Source organism: Schistocerca piceifrons, chromosome 4 (assembly GCF_021461385.2).
Source record: "Schistocerca piceifrons isolate TAMUIC-IGC-003096 chromosome 4, iqSchPice1.1, whole genome shotgun sequence".
NCBI classification, from domain to species: Eukaryota; Metazoa; Arthropoda; class Insecta; order Orthoptera; family Acrididae; genus Schistocerca; species Schistocerca piceifrons.
The window spans coordinates 83,276,500-83,291,885 of NC_060141.1; the positions used below are offsets into that span (position 1 = coordinate 83,276,500).

The 15,386-nt window shown below is 40.7% G+C and overlaps 1 protein-coding gene across 1 annotated transcript in view; it reads left to right on the top strand.

Moving 5' to 3' along the window:
• LOC124794734 (mediator of RNA polymerase II transcription subunit 23) overlaps nt 1-15,386 on the top strand; it is a 212,273-nt gene that overhangs the window by 66,966 nt on the left and 129,921 nt on the right. Inside the window, exons 4-5 of the mRNA XM_047258334.1 lie at nt 4,476-4,658; nt 7,517-7,804. Coding sequence (XP_047114290.1) covers nt 4,476-4,658; nt 7,517-7,804 — 471 coding nt within the window. The remainder of the gene's footprint in view (nt 1-4,475; nt 4,659-7,516; nt 7,805-15,386) is intronic.

A 15,386-nucleotide genomic window follows, 5' to 3' on the forward strand; every position in this document is an offset into this window, starting at 1 on the left:
TGAATTGCAATATGATGACTGTGGTTTGAGTTGCACATTACACCATGTGTGCTGTTCAATGCACATCACTGCACAAGGTTGGCAGTCAACAGTTGTGGCACAGTTAGCTATGTAAGCCCATCCACCATGGCAAGGTCATACCACATTGGTTGGGAATAAACTGGGGAATAATCTGCTTTTAATAGTCCTGAGACCAAAAACCACATAAAAAGCAAAATGACAGCAGTTTTAATTGTCCTGGGCCCAAATACAGCATAAAAAGCAAAATGACATTGGTTTCTAATTGTCATGAGACTGGTGCAAAACTTGTCCAATATGCTGCCCACTCTTGAAATCAAGAAACAGCATGTTCCACAACAGATTGAAGTGTCTCAGAGGTCATGTTCAGAATGCGTTGCAGAGTGTGTGCCTTCAGTTCAACTATGTTCGCAGTTGAAGCACTGAACATAGCTTCTTTCAGGTAACCCAACAATCAGAAATCTCACAGATTAAAATCAGGTGCTCCGGACAGCCTAACTGGGGACAAATGGTGGCTGGTAATTCTAGCATTTCGAAAATGTCTCTGTAGTAGCTGCTTTAATGCCTATGCGATGTGTGGAGGTGTGCTATCTTGCATAAAAATGATACTACCCATGCATCCATGCTGTTCAAGGATTGGAATGATGTTGGTGTGCAAAAGACTCTCTTAGTGTTTACCGGTGACGGTACAGGTAAAAGGACCCACAGGACTCATCTCCTCGAAAAAATATGGCCCCGCAACAAATGATGCCGTCAACCTGCACCACACAGTCACATTTGCAGAATGATGTGGTACCATGTGGTTTGCGTGTGGATTTTCTGTTGCCCATAGTTTGCAATTTTGAGTATTGACATTGAGATGGAAATGGACTTCGTCCATCCACAGAATGTCCCGTGGCCATTCATTGTCCTCTTCCATGCAAGCAAGAAATTCCAGAGCGAGTGTTTTTTGTTTTGCTGGCAGGTCAGCAGGAAGCAACTCCTGAACATATGTGATTTTTTGTGGATACAGTGCAGGACGTTTTGTAGGATTTTATGCACTGTACTCACAGGCATGTCCAGCATTCAGGCAATTCCTCATACACCACACGTTTGCAAATCACTGCTTCATCTCTTCTGCAATACTGTGACCACATCTTCAACAGACATCAGGTTACTGCTTTCCTCCCTCTGCCACATTGCACTTCAAAAGAACCTGTCATCTTGAATTCTGTAATCATCTTCTACAGGCCCTTAGCAGATATTGGAGCAATGCCCTGTTTCTTACCTTTGAGTGTATGGAACTACTGCTGGGTGACTGGTGCACAGTCACTATTTTTGTGAAAGAGCTTTCCAGTAGTGTGCAATCCTTCATGGAGACTGTCATGTTGGGTGTCTTGGATGCAAATGGAGTCTGTGTGCCGTCTGTCTGTTGGTGTGCATCTTTGATGCTTACAAGTGCCATCAATTGGTCAAATTTTCATTATTCAGTTATTTATTTATTTATTTCATGATGTTTCCTCCCGCCTCAGTAATATGTTGTTCAAATTTGATGCCGTTCTGAGCAGTGGTTCTCTTTCGACAATGTTGTGAAACTGCAGCTTTAATTATGGACACCCTGTGTGTATTTATGGAATCATCCTTCAGTTCTTGGCGGGACATTGACATATTAAAAACTTGAATAAGCAGTATTAATGCTCTACTATAATATCTATTTAAAAATATGTTATGAACCAACTTTGGACTTTCTAGGCAATCGAGAGGTAACTTAATAGGTAGTCCACACAATTTCTGCAAGGGTTCATAGCCATATAAAGATTGTTTTTCAAAGATATATGACTTTGACAACTAAATTGAAATGTAATACCCAAAAAGCTCTCAACAAATAAATCTTATATTACAGTTTATTCAAAGACTGAAGTATATGAATGTTAAGCCAGATGCATTGTACAAGCGAGTAATCACACAGATTATTATATGATAAGGACAAACTGGTGAATGTGATGAACACACGAGGGGTGGCAGAGGGGAGAAAGGAGTGTGCAGAATGTGTGTGTGCAACAATTATGAGACTCATATTATCTAATGGTGAGAGACACATTAACTGGCCACTGCTACTTTACTGAGAACAAGTAATGGAATTGTGTTTGGTCAAATAAAGACCAGGTCAAGATTCTTAGATTGGTGTTTATTAATGGCCAGAATTTTGAGTAATGTTAAGTTTTCTGCCTTTTGTTCCTCTATGAAGGACATTCATTCCGAACATGTTCATCAAAGGTGGAATGTTTCTTATTCGGTCTCCCAACTCCTTTCACACTCAGTCAGTCAAACAGTTATAGCCCTAACTGATTGACCTAGATGTAATTTGCCTCACAGATTGAAGGAAAGCCTACCTTAGTACAGCTACAACCTCTTGTGAAATAGTGTGGATTAATTGTGTAGTATTAAGTTATCTGGTGATGGCCTCGGAAGCCAAAAGCTGGTTCATAACAAACTCTTGAATTAATCTTATTGTGGAACATTAATACTGTGTATTCACGTTTTTATCTTAACAAATGCATAAATAAATCCAGTAAATGCAATCAATTGTCTGCCTCATTTTCAACATTTAGCCTTGACACAGGGTTTCCACTTAGAACAAGAGTTTCAAACTATTGACTCAGGTATCAGCTACTGAGATCTCTGTGCAGCCTTCAGATTCACATTGTATCTCTGAATTTACTTATTACACCAGGCTTGTGGACTACCCTTCTTCTTCTTCTTCTTCTTCTTCTTCTTCCTGAAATGCTTCTCCTTATACAGGTCATCACAGAGCTTCTTTCAAGCTTCTCTTTTCTCCCACAGTCTGTCATTGAGCATTTCTGTCATATCAGTTAAGCTCCAGTTGGGTAAATGCTGCCCTTTTTGTGTCAGATAGATATGATATTGCAATTTTTGCATGAAATATGTGTGAGTTTGTTCTGTTGTTTACTCTCTGTGTGTTTTATCTGTCAACTGCCTTGTGATGAAAAATGTGTTCAAATGTGGTAAATGAACAGTGTTGTTGTCATATTGTCATGTGTTTGAAGTCAAATATTGTAGACACTTCTAACTCATAAACGAGATTTGGATTTAATTAAAACTTCTGGGCTGATAGTCAGTGATCAGTGCATAAAACTACTCACTGACATTTCATCATCTGCTGGAGACAGAGTCAAAGGTGAATCAGCAACTGCATTGAAAGCTGAAGTGGATCATAAATTTGTAGGCACTCATTATGAGCTATACGGTGCCTGAATGTTTGGTTATCTGCAGTTGGTAACATAATTCTCATCTCAATGTAATAGATCAGTGGTCTCTTGGCACAAAGTTGGCATCCATATTTTATACAGCTCATTCTTATTTACTGTTAAAATTATCCTGATGTTTATAAATTTATGTTACCTCTCTGCTTCTTGTACTCAAACAAAATCTTGAGCATGCAGTCTGTTGCTGTTATGCACCAAATTTCTTTGTGAGGCATTTTGCATGTGTTGGGGGAGGGGGAGCTGACATAGTTCTCGTGTTGATGCACACACCATAACACTAAACTTTTATTTCTGTTAAATATCATCAGACAAATATGATTGTTATGTGTGTGTTATTATTTTTCAATCATGTAGGAAAAGATAGGTCGCTACTAACTATAAAAAAGACACATCAAGTTGCAGACGGGCATGATTTTTAAGACACTCACATATGGCTTTTGGCCACAGCCTTCATCAGTAAAGAGAAAAACACACACGCACGCCGGCCGAAGTGGCCGTGCGGTTAAAGGCGCTGCAGTCTGGAACCGCAAGACCGCTACGGTCACAGGTTCAAATCCCGCCTCGGGCATGGATGTTTGTGATGTCCTTAGGTTAGTTAGGTTTAACTAGTTCTAAGTTCTAGGGGACTAATGACCTCAGCAGTTGAGTCCCATAGTGCTCAGAGCCATTTGAACCATTTGAGCCACACACACGCACACACACACACACACACACACACACACACACACACACACACACACACACACACACCTCATGCACACATGACCGCCAACTCTTGCATCTCGGGTCAGAATTCCATTCCGGCTTGAGATGCTGGAGTTGGCGGTCATGATATTACTTTTCCCTTTTTTGCCCTCTTGGTGTCACTTGAACAACAGTAAAGGAACTTCATCTTTAGTCTGTATTGTATGGGAACTGTCTAAAATTTCATTGTTTTAGTGTAGAATTATGATATAAAATAGTCAATTTTTTGTGATGATCTGCCGTACTGGATTTTTCTCTGCTCATTATTCATATTCATTTTGCTTCTCATTTTTGTTCTCCTGTACCTCAACAGTACCTCTTACAATGTGGAATTGTTATCAGTTCCAAGTAACTAAGGTGCCACTTAAACTAACAGTAACAAAAATTTAACTTTTATTGAGCCATGGAAGCACCATTAACTATTGATATTTATGGTTCTTTCTGCAGGGTTGTCGTGAAAAGGCTCAGACAATTCCACCATTCCTGAAGGCATCCGTTGTACCACAGTTGACAGCATTAGAGAATGTCATCAATTATATTTTTGATAGAAATGCTTGTCTCTTACCAGGATACTTCATTGTTAATGAAATCCAAAAAGCATATCCAGAAAACAAGAACTGGCCACATTGGGTAAATATTGAGTTTAATTAAGTCTTTGAAATGTAAGCTTTTAATCTAAATTTGTAAAATTTATATAAACATTTGTAAAACATGTGAGTCAAGTTCAAACTGTGTGTCAGTGTAGGACTTGAGCCTGGGTACCTGTCATTTGTAGGTAGCCTGCTACTAGCTACTTTACCAACTACACTTCACAGATTGACTCAAACTGAGCCAAGTGCCGCAGTGGTTGAAGCACTGGACTCACATTTGGGTGAATGTTGATTCTGCCATTCATATTTAGGTTTTTTTACTGTTAAAAACAGTCTTGATCACGATTTATTTATCAAGGTGACTGGTTTTGACCACTACTGTGGTCATCTTCAGACCTACACAAAACCATGGCAACCACTAGTTTGCCTATCGACTTTACAACAACTTCAGTGGGAAGAAGCTTGCTGCCTCATCTTTGCAACGGCGTCCAACTTCACCATGGCAACCAGTGGCTCCAAATGGTTCACTAACAGGCCTTGAGAGGGCAACCCATGTACTGCCAAACCGAATTCATTTTTCCTACATATTTAAATATTTTTAACGCTTCTTAATTGACAATAGCTGTTTAATAAGCTAAGTTTAGTGTGTATTTATTTTTAATTCTTGACAATGTTCTTTTAACTAAGAAATTTTAAATTGTAATTCGACTTATAACTCATTGGTTAGTAATGACATCATGCAGTCAGAAGTGGGTGGAGCCTCCATTATGTATAGTAAGACGTGCACTGGTTTCTCCAGTAGTGATTCTCCAACAGAAAGAGGTTCCTACTCAATGGTAATTCGTCGTTTTATAGCTTTATAACTTTATGTATTTTCTTTAATGTATGTAGCCCTCTAATTAAAGCTTTGTATACAACTTGTAGGTCTGAAGATGACCACAGTAGTGGTCGAAACCGGTCACCTTGATAAATAAATTGTGATCAAGACTGTTTTTAATAGTAAATATTTGTAAGACATTGATCACTGCCTTTCCCATAATGTATTCAAAAGTAAATATTTAGGTTTTGTCTGGTTTCCCTAAAAACTGGGACAGTTCATCTAAAAGCTATGTTGGCTTATTACCTTACTCATTGTTTTTCATTGTGAGGCTATGTTCCATCTCTAATAACCTCATTGTGAACAGGACATTAAATCCAATTGTCCGTTCCTATTTCCTGAAAAATTGAACTTGCTGTAGGCTACTGTTTCACTACTTCAAAATTTCAGAGAGAATCTTCCAAATTGCTGCATTTTTAGTGTTTCAAGGAGAATGACAATAGTGGGGAGTTAAATGTTTTCGCAGCCACTTGGTATTTACTGAAATAGATTTTTTTTTATAGAACAGTAACGAAAGTACACCTTTTCCAGCTGCTGTTGAGCCGTAGGCAGCTAAGTGCTCCAAAATGTAACTCTCTCATGTGGGGATTTATTATAAAAATTTAATTCAGATCGACAAACAACAAACAAACACCGGACAAACAGGTCTTGAAGGCGCAACAGTACCAACCGGTTGCTGTGTCATCCTCAGCCCTTAGGTGTTACCAGATGCAGATATGGAAGGGCCTGAGATCAGCACGCCGCTCTCCTGGCTGTTGTGAGTTTTCATGACCAGTGACGCTACTTCTCAGTCAAGTCGTTCCTAAATTGGCCGAGTGCCGAGTGCACCATGTTCGCCAACAGCATTCGGCAGACCCGGATAGTGACCCACCCAAATGATAGCCAAGCCCAAAAGCTCTTAACTTTGATGATCTGACAGGAACTGGTGTGACCACTGTGGCAAGGCCGTTGGCTCAATCTGGACCAACATATACATTTTATAAGACTTCTCAAAAAATTTAATCAGTCTCAGTTTGAGGCCACTAGCCTTTTTTAAAATTATTAACACAATAACAGATTGAGACTTTAAGTGGGTTGATATTTGAAAATGGGAATCACACACAAGTTGAATTCATGTAAAGGATTAATGACAGGGTCTAGAATGATGGTCATTATGAGTATGCATTTGGAAGGTTTTCCATACATTTTTGGATGAATTTGTAGCGGTTCTGTATTTCTGTTTCAAAATATGCCACATACAAATAGTTTAATATAACAATACTGTGTTTACAGCTAACATAATGCAGTACAGGATAGTATACAGGGTTTTCCCTTCTGATACAGGTCAAAATGGTAGACTAAAAGTAAGATACTTTATCACACAGTGTGTCAATTCAAAGGATAGCCAAAGATCTCATTGGGATAGATTACTCTCATGAAGCAGTAAAATACGGCTGCAGTGTGTACACATAAAATGTTGAGCAAAAGAGTTGTTAATAAACTTGGGGACAACTGACTCGTCTTTGGAATTTTTATCAGACCATGAACTAGAGGGTTGTTATATTAGAACTTTGGGGCATTAGAGACATAGCTGATCAGAAAAAGAGGGAAATCAGCCACAAAATGTTAGTGATACATTTGAAGGCCTGAGAACTTACTGGAGACAGAAGGAAGAGTTTGACAGATCAAATGTAAAATGCAGATCACACTAAAATAAAATGTACACAAGGCAAATGTAGGCTGCATCATAGCAAAGGGAAGAGCAATCATGTTAAATTAGGGACATGAAGGGAACCAAGCAAACACAGGGAGGAATTCCTGCCTGCAAAGCTTGGAGGTGTTTTTTTAAAGAGGAATTTCGTGCCATAACATTTTGTTACCGTATAAGAGTGTATATTTGTTATATGCAACAAATGATGATGGGAAACTCATTACAATAACTGTTTTGCATTAATTATCGTGTGTTTCTTTTATTTCTTTTCATAAAATTGCTGCCTGATTTTATTTTCTGTGAAGTATGATGCTCTTCTCTCTTCCTGCAGAAACTGGCTCATCTGCTTTCAAGTTTTGTGGAAAGCTTCCATCCAACTGCCCAAATGGTATCCATTATAGGACATTCCAAAATGTTACCGGTAGTGGAACACTCAGGATATGCTGACCATCTGATAAACCCTTGGAAACTAGATCCTGCTACGCTTAAATTTACTTTAAAAGGAAATTTACCTTATGACAAAGAACTTTTGGAACCTCAGACAGGACTGTTACGTTATGTATTGGAGCAACCTTATTCCAGAGACATGGTGTGCTCTATGCTTGGGTTGCAGAAGCAGGTGAGGAAACTCACTTAGATGTAATGTTTAAAAGTTGCATTGAAGGAAGTTATCTCCTGTACCATTTTTACTCTTTGTATTTTTTTTAGTGAATATTAATCTTTCACCCTTTCTCTGTGAATGACAATTTTTTGCAACTTTAGTGCTGGTCTCTTTGTCTTTACCTAGTTATTGCCATTGTTGCATAGAATAACTAATGATTTCAGACATCCATATTTGTTGAGGTTCATTTATGGTGATCAATTTTGAAGCTCTTATGGCTTCATGAGACAGCTAGAATACTAATGGAAAACTATTGCAGAAATCTGTGTAACTGTTAATGTGATAAATACAGATTAAGAATAATGTGCATGTATAACATAAAATCAGTACAGACATCATAGCTACATTGTACACGTCATATATTAAAAATGGGAATGTAATAGAAACATATTGTTGTCTCAATATTAAGTAGGAGGGGGGAGAGGAAGAGGAGAGTAGTAGAGTAATGACAGAGTCAGTACTACCAGTATTTATACTAACTAAATGAATAGCATACACTATCATCCACTATTCATTCAGTGATCTCAGCTGGGATGGGTAATATGGGCGCAAAGAGTTGTGGAGTGTGGTGGGGGAGGGAAGCGGGACAGGTGTGGGGGAACTTACTCTTGTGGTTCCTGTTGGAGTGTACAGAGATACGACAGGATCAGGATGGTGGGATGCTGGGTCCAGCATCGATAGGCAGTGCTGGGTGGGGGGGGGGGGGGGGGGCAGGAGGAAATCTCTCACCTGATTGTCACATGTTTTCCCGGTTCTGCCTGCACCACACATATATTCTTGCACCTCATACCTAAGAGCTTTCCCTCTCCCCCAGACTCGTACGCCCACCTACTGACCTCACCCAGTCAGTTTACACCTGCTGTCTATCACTCCACTCATATCTTCCTGCAGTCTTGCACCACAAATAATTATCATCTTTTTATTTACTTTCATTTCTGTTTTGACTTTTATGTCATCCTGTTTTCATATTTTTATTTTGTTTTCATCTTGGTTTTGTTTCATTCCCTTTTCCTAATATACTTCATCTGGTTTAGTCTCTCACGAGTTTTTAAGATATGTATTTTTAAGTGTTTGTTTATCCTCCACTATGGATCCTTCCTCCTCCCATCTGCACCAGTACAGAAAATTTCTCTCTCGCTGGCAAGAACCCAGTCCTATATAATGTTTATGTATTCCTCCTAGCTCATAGAATCCCTCCAAATGGCCTGCCATCAAATTATGCATGTCTGGCTGCAACCCATCCTTCTGCAGTGCCCTCCATCTGTTCAAATTATATCATTTCGAAGCCTACACCAATCTAGTTCTGCAAAACCATATAACTCAAGTCCAAGCCATCTTGCATTACCTCAGCTCCTTCCGTAAAACACTCCTGCTTTGCATTTCCATATTACTGTGTCCCATCTCCCACATTGACACCCTTGTCCTCCAGGAACTAGAGCAGCATGCACAATGCCACCACAAAAAGCTGTCCAATCTGTTGACCTAATACTTTTGTCTTGGATTCCCACAAACTGTCACAGACACCACCACCATCACAAGAGCCTCCATCAACCCAACCCAACCCCCCCCCCCCCTCCCCTCCCCTCCCCTCCCCTCCTTCCACAGTTGCCAAACCTTGCCCCACAGACCTAAATCATCTGCTACATGTTCAGAAATTCCCTCCATCCACCCTACAAAACCTAGAGCCTAAACAGACCCACAACACAGTTATAAACCTGTCCTCCAAAAACATCAGACCCCCAGAAGTATCAGTCTTTCAATCAGTGAAGTCAGTACAAAATCTGTCATACATAATTTTAGAGTAACTATATAAAATTTAACTGCTCTCCAGATTTACCAAATAGTACACTCTGTCATATGAGAATGACCATTAACACTCACCCACACAAGCATGCGAGTTCCCACAATGGCTCTGCAGTATTGCAATGTGACAAATTTCTTAGATATAAACATACTTTACTCAGCATGTTACTGCCAAATTTGAAGCTTTTTTCCTGTCCAAAGCCTCTACCAATGAGAATCCACCTACTCTACTCTGATCAGTTTAAGCTAACTGGCTTAATGGCACAGTGCTTAAAGCACTTTACAACAAGTGCATTTTATTAGCACTTTCAATGAAATATTGTATAATTCACTACTGAAGAACATCTCAAAACGTAAAAAAGAAAGAACAACACTCACAAATGTTGCTAATATCAACTTGTGTAATAACTAGCTTAGTGCCTGCTGCTTTGCATGTGTAGACTGTATGGTCTGCATAGATTTTTTACTTGAGTTTGTATGTTGTTACACTCATTGCTCATGTGCAAAACTAAACACTGTGCAAACAGTATATCTTGTTTATGCAAAATAAACTGCAGACAAGGGATTAAAATTTAATAACGTGATTCTTCGTATAAAATTTACATGTAAATGAGTTTATTAGTTCATACACACATTGTTTGTATGCATTTCAGCAATTTAGGGACATTGTACCTGGTCATTTCAAATGAATATTCTTGTATTAGTTCTTACACACATTGTTTGTATGCATTTCTGCAATGTAGAAACAGTGTACTTGGTCATTTCAAATGAATATTCTTTTACATGGAATCACATTTAATTGTGGTTTATGTTTTGTAATCAGTAATGATTAAATAATTACAACAAAATAATTATATAAACATACATAGCCTTCTGAAAAATTAATACATTAAAGACCTGTTTCTTTTCTGTGTAAGGCTCACAAAGCTGATTTGTCATGGTGACTGTTAAATAGCTTTTTTGATTTACTTCACCAATTGCAACACCTTCTAAATTTTCATGGTAATTAATGCCATAGAAGCATGGTCTTTCTTGAATGTACTTTTGACCAAAAAGTGATTCTGGTAGCTGGAGTTGGAGGTTTTTGTTGATCCTGCCTTTTTTTGGTGATATTTCCATAGAAACTTTCATCCGGGAACATATTGTGATGTTCGCCTGCTTTATTTCTTCATTGATAGTCCTCGGTGTCGACGCACTGCATTGTTATAGTGGCTGAAGAATGGGAGACACTGACTACTGTGAATGATGTAGCCAACAGTTGCACAATTGTGTTTCACAGTTGTTTACTCTCACTGTTCACAGCCTCCCAGTCTTACACAATTATATGGCCAGTTCAATATTGGTAAAAGTTGATAAGCCTCATTAATAGGATGCATGCAAACATCAGCATACAGCTACAATAGTTTGTCTATGAGCAGTAAAAACCTAACCAGACAGTTGACAGTTCTTGCAGAATAATACGGCATGTGTGCTTGTTGGTTGTCATGCCTACATAAAATGCACCACAGCTGTTATAGCTTAGCTTGTAAATCACATGGCTGGTTTCACAGGTAGCCCTGCCTTTGATGGGATAGGTGATGTTAGTGGCTGGACTGGAGTAGGTAGTGGTAGGAGGATGTATGGGACAGGTCTTGCATCTAGGTCTATTACAGGGGTATGGGCCATGAGGTAAGGGATTGGGAGCAGCGGTTGTGTAAGGATGGACGAGTATATTGTGTAGGTTTGGTGGATGGCAGAATACTACGGTAGGAGGGGTGGGAAGGATAGTGGGCAGGACATTTCTCATTTCAGGGCATGACGAGAGGTAATCGAAACCCTGGAGGAGAATTTAATTCAGTTGCTCCAGTCCTGGGTGGTACTGAGTTACGAGGGGAATGCTCCTTTGTGGCCGGACTTCGGGACTTAGGGAGGTGGTGGGAGACTGGGAAAATAAGGCACAGGAGATCTGTTTTTGTACAAGGATGGGAGGATAATTATGGTCAGTGAGGCTTCAGTGAGACCCTGAGTATATTTTGAGGGGGACTGCTCGTCACTGCAGATGCGACAACCATGGGTGGCTAGGCTGTACGGAAGGGACTTCTTGGTATGGGATGGGTGGCAGCTGTCGAAGTGGAGGTATTGCTGGTGGTTAGTAGGTTTGATATGGACAGAGGTACTGATGTAGCCATCTCTGAAGTGAAGGTCAACATCTAGGAAGGTGGCTTGTTTCTGCTGAGTAGGGCCAGGTGAAGCAAATGGGGGAGAAGTTGTTGAGGTTTTGGAGGAATGAGAATAAGGTGTCCTCACCTTCAATCCAGATAGCAAAGATGTCATCAATGAATCTGAACCAGGTGAGGGGTTTAGGATTCTGGATTTTTAGGAAGGATTCCTCTAGATGGCCCATGAATAGGTTAGCATAGGATGGTGCCATGCGGATGCCCATAGCCATACTGCGGATTTGTTTGTAGGTAATGCCTTCAAAGGAGAAGTAATTGTGGGTGAGGATATAGTTGGTTATGGAGACTAGGAAGGAGGTTGTTGGTGTTGAATCCATAGGGCGTCTGGAAAGGTAGTGTTCGACAGCAGTAAGGCCATGGGCATTAGGAATGTTAGTGTGCAGGGAGGTGGCATCAATAGTGATGAGAAAGGCACCATGTGGTAAAGGGACAGGAACTGTGGAGAGTCGATTGGTATCTTTTATATAGGAGGATAGGTTCTGGGTAATAGGTTGAAGGTGTGGTCTATGAGAGCAGAGGTTCTCTCAGTGGGGGCATAGTAACCGGCCACAATGGGGCGTCCTGGGTGGTTAGGTTTATGGACTTTAGGAAGCATGTAGAAGGTGGGAGTGCGGGGAGCGGTAGGGGTAAGTAGAGAGATGGACTCTGGGGAGAGGTTCTGGGATGGGCCTAAGGATTTGAGTAGTGACTGGAGATCCTGCTGGATTACTCGAATGGGATCACTGAGGCGTGGTTGTAGGTGGAAGGATGTGACAGCTGCCGGAGTCCTTCTGCCACATAATCCTTGCGGTTCAAAACAATGGTGGTGGAGCCTTTGTCAGCAGGTAGGATTATAAGGTCGGGATCTGTTTTTAGATGGTGTACTGTGGTTCTTTCTGCGGAGGTAAGATTAGTTTGCATGTTGAGGGATTTGGGGATGATGTTGAGGCAAGATTAGAGGTTAAGAAATTCTGGAAAGTTAACAGGGGATGGTTTGGAGGCAGTGGGGGAGGATTATGGTTGGATGGAGGAGCGACCTGAGTTAGGCAAGGTTCAATATTGGTCTTTGGTTGAGTCTGATTGGTCGGGTTGGTGGCGAAAAAGTGTTTCCACTGTAGGGGCCAGGAGAAGGAGAGAAGGTCTTTAACTAGTCTGCATGGTTGAATTTGGGAGTGGGACAAAAGGTGAGACCTTTGGAAAGGACTGATATTTCTGTGGGACTAAGACTTCTGGAAGAAAGGTTCATAACTGTGTTGTGGGTCTGTTTAGGTTCTGGGTTCTGTGTGGTTGTGGGAGGGAGTTTTGGAGGGTGGGGTAAGTGTAGTAGGTCGGCGAGACAGGGTTTGTCAGCTATGAGGGGGCGTGGGCGAGGTTTGGAGGTTGTTGTAGAAGTGGTGGAGAGTGGTGCTCCGAGGTGGGAGTTGGAAGTGAGTAGGATGGAGAGCTTTTTGAGGTGGTGTTGTGAATGTTGCTCAAGTTCCTGCAGGGCAAGAGTTTCAATGTGAGTTATGGGTTCCAGAAATTTGGGATTACATAGCAGGAGAATTTTGCAGATGGAGAGAAGGTACTCCAAGGAGGATTGGGCTTGGTTGATGTGGTTTTGCAGGACTATGTTGGTGTGGGCTAAGGATTGGCAGAATCTGAACAGGTGGACGTCATTGTGGAAGGAGAGGTGGCAACCAGAGATGGGTAATTTGATGGTAAGGCCATTAGGGGGGATTTCATGAGCCAAGAAAGAATGCAGGAACAGTATGTGGGACTGGGATCTTGCTAGGGATAAGGAAACTTTTCTGTATTGATGCAGGTGGAAGGAGCAAGGATCCGTGGTGGTGCTAAAAATGCGAAAAATTCCGTAAGAAAGTAGAATTACGTCCGAAAAATTACGCAAAAATACACCCAAGTATGTGTGAAAAGTACAAAAAGGACGTAATGGATACACAAGGGGGGAAAAAACGAGACAAAATCTGAGGAAGACGGCAATAGTGGAAGGCGAAAACTCACCAAAATTGGCGAGAAGTCACAAGGGTCAAAGTAGAGAATAACTAATCAATAATAAATATATGTATATTACTGTGGGTAGCAGGTTTGAGGGCGGATAAACGTAAGGGGAACGGTAGATGTGACTGGATGAGGTGGATTAGTGGGTGCGAACAGGCATAGAAGGGGAAAGTATGGGGGGTGGGGAGAGGTTCGTAGTTAGAGATGTAAGATCGTGTGGCACCGGAAAAGTGCGGGAGATAACATGCAAAAATACAGGAACTGACGCAGGGAGCATGAGCAGTTTGAAGGTATAGGCTTCATTATATCAGTGAGAGTAATGTGGGATCTAAGATGCTGCACTAACAATCAGCGTGGTCTTGAGGCCGTTTGTTGCGCGCGGCCGAGATGGTTGATACAGTGTGGCTCATAAGTAGAGCGTGCAGTGCAGTTCGTAAGGTGACGAGAAATACAGGAAAGAAAAGAAAGAATGATGGAGATTGAGTATAGCAGATGCAAAAGAATGTAGTTACACAGGAAAACAGCACAGGGTTAGGAGGGAAGAAAAGCTGTCAGGCAAAAATCAAACAATGGAAAATCCAGGCACAGTAAAAAGATTCACACAATAAAAGCTTTCGGCCATTAAGGCCTTAGTCAGCAGTAAACACACACACACACACACACACACACACACACACACACACACACACACACACACACACTCTCACTCACTCACTCACTCACATAAATGCAACTTGCACACACATCTGCAGTCTCTGTGTGAGTGTGGTCTCAGCTCTCTGAGACTGCAGATGTGTCTGCAAGTTGCGTTTATGTGTGTGTGTGTGTGTGTGTGTGTGTGTGTGTGTGTGTGTGTGTGTGTCTGTCTACTGCTGACAAAGGCCTTAATGGCCGAAAGCTTTACATCTCCGCTATATGGTGAGTAGCAACTTTCCTTCTCTGGTATTCTTACCTAAATTATAGTTGGTTAGGAAAGTATTAATGTTGAAGGTACTGTTTGGTTAATATACAGTATGTTTGTTCAGTTGATTCCCTGCTTTCATGCAAAATTGCCACTTTTGAAATTTCGCTAATGTAGTTAAATTCTTAAACAGTGGCTTAACTGAATAACAAAGGGTGCTTTCTGATCCAGAAAAATTATGGCAACAAAGGTATAAAATTAAATCCCAGAATGAAACTAACACAAAGTTTCAAATAATGAAAGTAATTTTGTGTGACCGAAGTTTCATTACAGATATCTTCTAAGTTAATTAGTTTCTGAACAAATGAAATTAGTTACTGGAAAAAGTGAGAACAGGGGTATGAAACAAGTGGTGCCAATCCTCTTGGAGATACTAATTAGCTCACACTAATTTTGATGTGTATGGGCAGACAGGATAGAAAGGCTCACACATGTTATATTAGGTTTAGGTGCTCTGAGGTGAAAGGAGAAACTGTGACAGTGCAAATAAATTAGTGACACACAAATATGCACTTTATTGTGCTATGGTATTTAACTAAGTTGTACAGCAACTCTTTGGGTGTTCTTGCAGACAGATACAACT